A 2,828-nucleotide genomic window follows, 5' to 3' on the forward strand; every position below is an offset into this window, starting at 1 on the left:
TCAACTTGCTTGAGGGATCACTTAATTTGAAAATTTGCATTCTACTAATTTTACTATTTTTTACTTTATATCCCAATATCTTTATTTCCTAAGCCGATTATTCCTTTAGTGATCGAGAAAATTGTATATTTATTCTTTGTTATTGTTTACAACGTGAGCATGGACCTAATGGAGATAAAATTTGTTTTTCATTGATCACAGGGGATACTCACATTAGTACAATATTATTAGTGTATCATAACTAAATGCATAGTCAAATAATTCTAAAAACATATTGAATGTCAAAAATAGTTTAGTATCTATAAGAATGATAACAAATAGGAGAGCCATGTAGATGGAATTATAAATGGTGACATGTTGAGATATTATAGGTGTGAGATAACTTTCATCAAGATGATCAATCTTTATTTACAAGTTTGAAAAATTGGACATTACTATTTGTCTATCAAACATCCCAATATTAATATGGTCATTTGACGATGATGATATATGTTGGGTTATTTAGATGACATAAATTTTAAATAATGATTAGGAAATAAACACAAATGCAGTGATTCATTAAAAAAAAACAATACCTCGTAGGTAATAATAAATATTAGTATGTATGAAATAATTTTAAAAATATTATTTCAATTGAAATTATTTATTGTAAATATAATTTTGAATATTTTTAATTCTAATTATTTTTGGAATTTTTTAAAACAAATTGATTAGAATGAATTATTTTTTTATCATAGTCAATGTTTTTCTTTCAAGAAGTGTTATGAATAATAAAAGTTTTGATCTTTGGCTATTTATGAGAGAGCAAAACAAAATTTCATTTATTTAATTTCAAATTGAAAATGACATAGTAGGTTTTGAGGGGACAATTTTTTTAACAAACTGATTAGAATAAATTCTTATTTTATCATAGTCAATATTTTTCCTTCAATGTCTTTTTAGAATGATAAAAGATTTGATCTTTGAATATTTATGCAAGAGCCAAACAAAATTTTCTTTATTTAATTTTACCTTAAAGAGTTGAGAGTGAGTTTCTTTAACAAAATTATTATTTAGAAAACTAATTATTTGCATAACATAACAAGTTTGTTTCTTATATATACTAATGATTGTAAAACTGATATACATGTCTTCAAAACTAGTGCTTCCTTATAGAAGTAGCTCTATATAAAATAATGATCCTAATTAAGGGGAAAAAAACGCTTAAAAAATTTCCTAGCAACTCTTTAGAATAAAAGTGATGAAATAGGAGGAAAAGAGATAATCAAATTGAAGAGTATTATTTGTTTGATAAAATAATAATTTTATAAATAACCATAATTGTCATATGTACTTCTTTTTCACCTTTTCTATAAAAGAAAAAAAAAAATATTCAATTTTTTTTAAAAAACCTTTTTAATTTTAATTTTTTACTTCTCTTAAACTATTACATAAATAATTCACATCCTAATTAAATTATATCATTCACATAATATTTGTAGCCCCAAATAACTACCCTACTCTCTCTCAAACATATTACCCATATTAGTTCCATAAGATATGCTATATTTGAAATTTCTTAGATTCAAAACTCTTCTATCATACCCTTACAACACTTTAAAAACAAACAAACCAAGAGATTTTTGAGAGTTCTGTAAATGGCTCTTAAAACTATCTAAAACATTAAGTTTCATACATACAGAAGTACATCACCATTCATCAACTAGCAATGGGTGACATAGTCAGCTTTATTTTATAGTTCTTACATAATACTATATCTAAACTATTTCTTTTGTAGAATGACCTAAACATCACACCCTAATGACTGATGCCTAAACTAAAAGTATTAAATAGTCAAAATTGACTAAGTGCTGTCCGTATGTATGAACTGAGTCACTCACTCTTAATTACCATGGTCAGGAGGACCACCTCCACCACCACCACGCCCACCTCCATGCCCTGGACCACCTCCACCACGTCCACCACCATGTCCTGGAGGACCATCCATCAGTCCACGTCCTCCACCACCACCATGACCTGGACCACCACCACCACCATGACCTGGACCACCTCCACCACCGCCACGTCCCCCTCCTCCTCCACCACGCCCTTCTGTCACCGCAGCATCAAGCAGGGTGGACGCAAATACTAGTCCCAACACAACGTAACATATTATCTTTGTTCGCGATGCCATTTTTCAGTCAACTCACAAACGATCACTGGTTTGGAGAGGTTTAGGTATAACATGCCCTATTTATACCATTTTTTGCGCACTATTCATACCGATAACAATGTGCGTTTTGCGTAGGATGTTTCTCAATCCAACTGCTCGCCCTGTACCACATTTCACACGGATAAAATTGGTAGTTATACTTTGAAGATATTGTCATATGCTTTTCATCAATTCTTTAGTAAAATATGCAAGCACGCGAAGCCGTAAACTTTTGACATTGAGGCACACTTGGTAGTATTCAAATCCACTGTTTATTCTTTTGTATATTGAATTGAGCTAAAAAGATTACAGATATGGTAGCTATCCATTGTTTTTGGTAACACGTCACTTTACCATCCCTGTACAGCATAAAGAATCCCTTGTAAATTTGATGCCAGCCCATTCAAGTTCATATAAGATTGAAGTTACCGAGAATCAGATGATAATGCTGACTCACCTGATATTCTCTTTACTATTGATTGAAAACGGCCTTGTTTGAATATTTATAAATATGTTAGTGAAGATTTTTTTTAACATTTTATTGTCTTGGTCGGACATGCATGCCGTGTGCTGGATAATCACTGTCGTTTTCTATCAATTTCATGACCATAAATGTGAGATTACCAAGATGAAGTGC

General features: G+C 30.7%; 1 protein-coding gene across 1 annotated transcript; it reads right to left on the reverse strand.

The window, feature by feature from the left end:
* Positions 1-1,524: 1,524 nt before the first annotated feature.
* LOC149566173 (uncharacterized) lies at positions 1,525-2,307 on the reverse strand. The gene has a single exon (XM_089817356.1). The coding sequence runs from the start codon at positions 2,171-2,173 to the stop codon at positions 1,883-1,885; it is 291 nt and encodes a 96-aa protein (XP_089673482.1). The 5' UTR covers positions 2,174-2,307; the 3' UTR covers positions 1,525-1,882.
* Positions 2,308-2,828: the final 521 nt, after the last annotated feature.

The sequence above is a fragment of the Cupressus sempervirens genome, chromosome 3, assembly GCF_028749045.1.
Source record: "Cupressus sempervirens isolate cs-2001-9-10 chromosome 3, ASM2874904v1, whole genome shotgun sequence".
NCBI classification, from domain to species: Eukaryota; Viridiplantae; Streptophyta; class Pinopsida; order Cupressales; family Cupressaceae; genus Cupressus; species Cupressus sempervirens.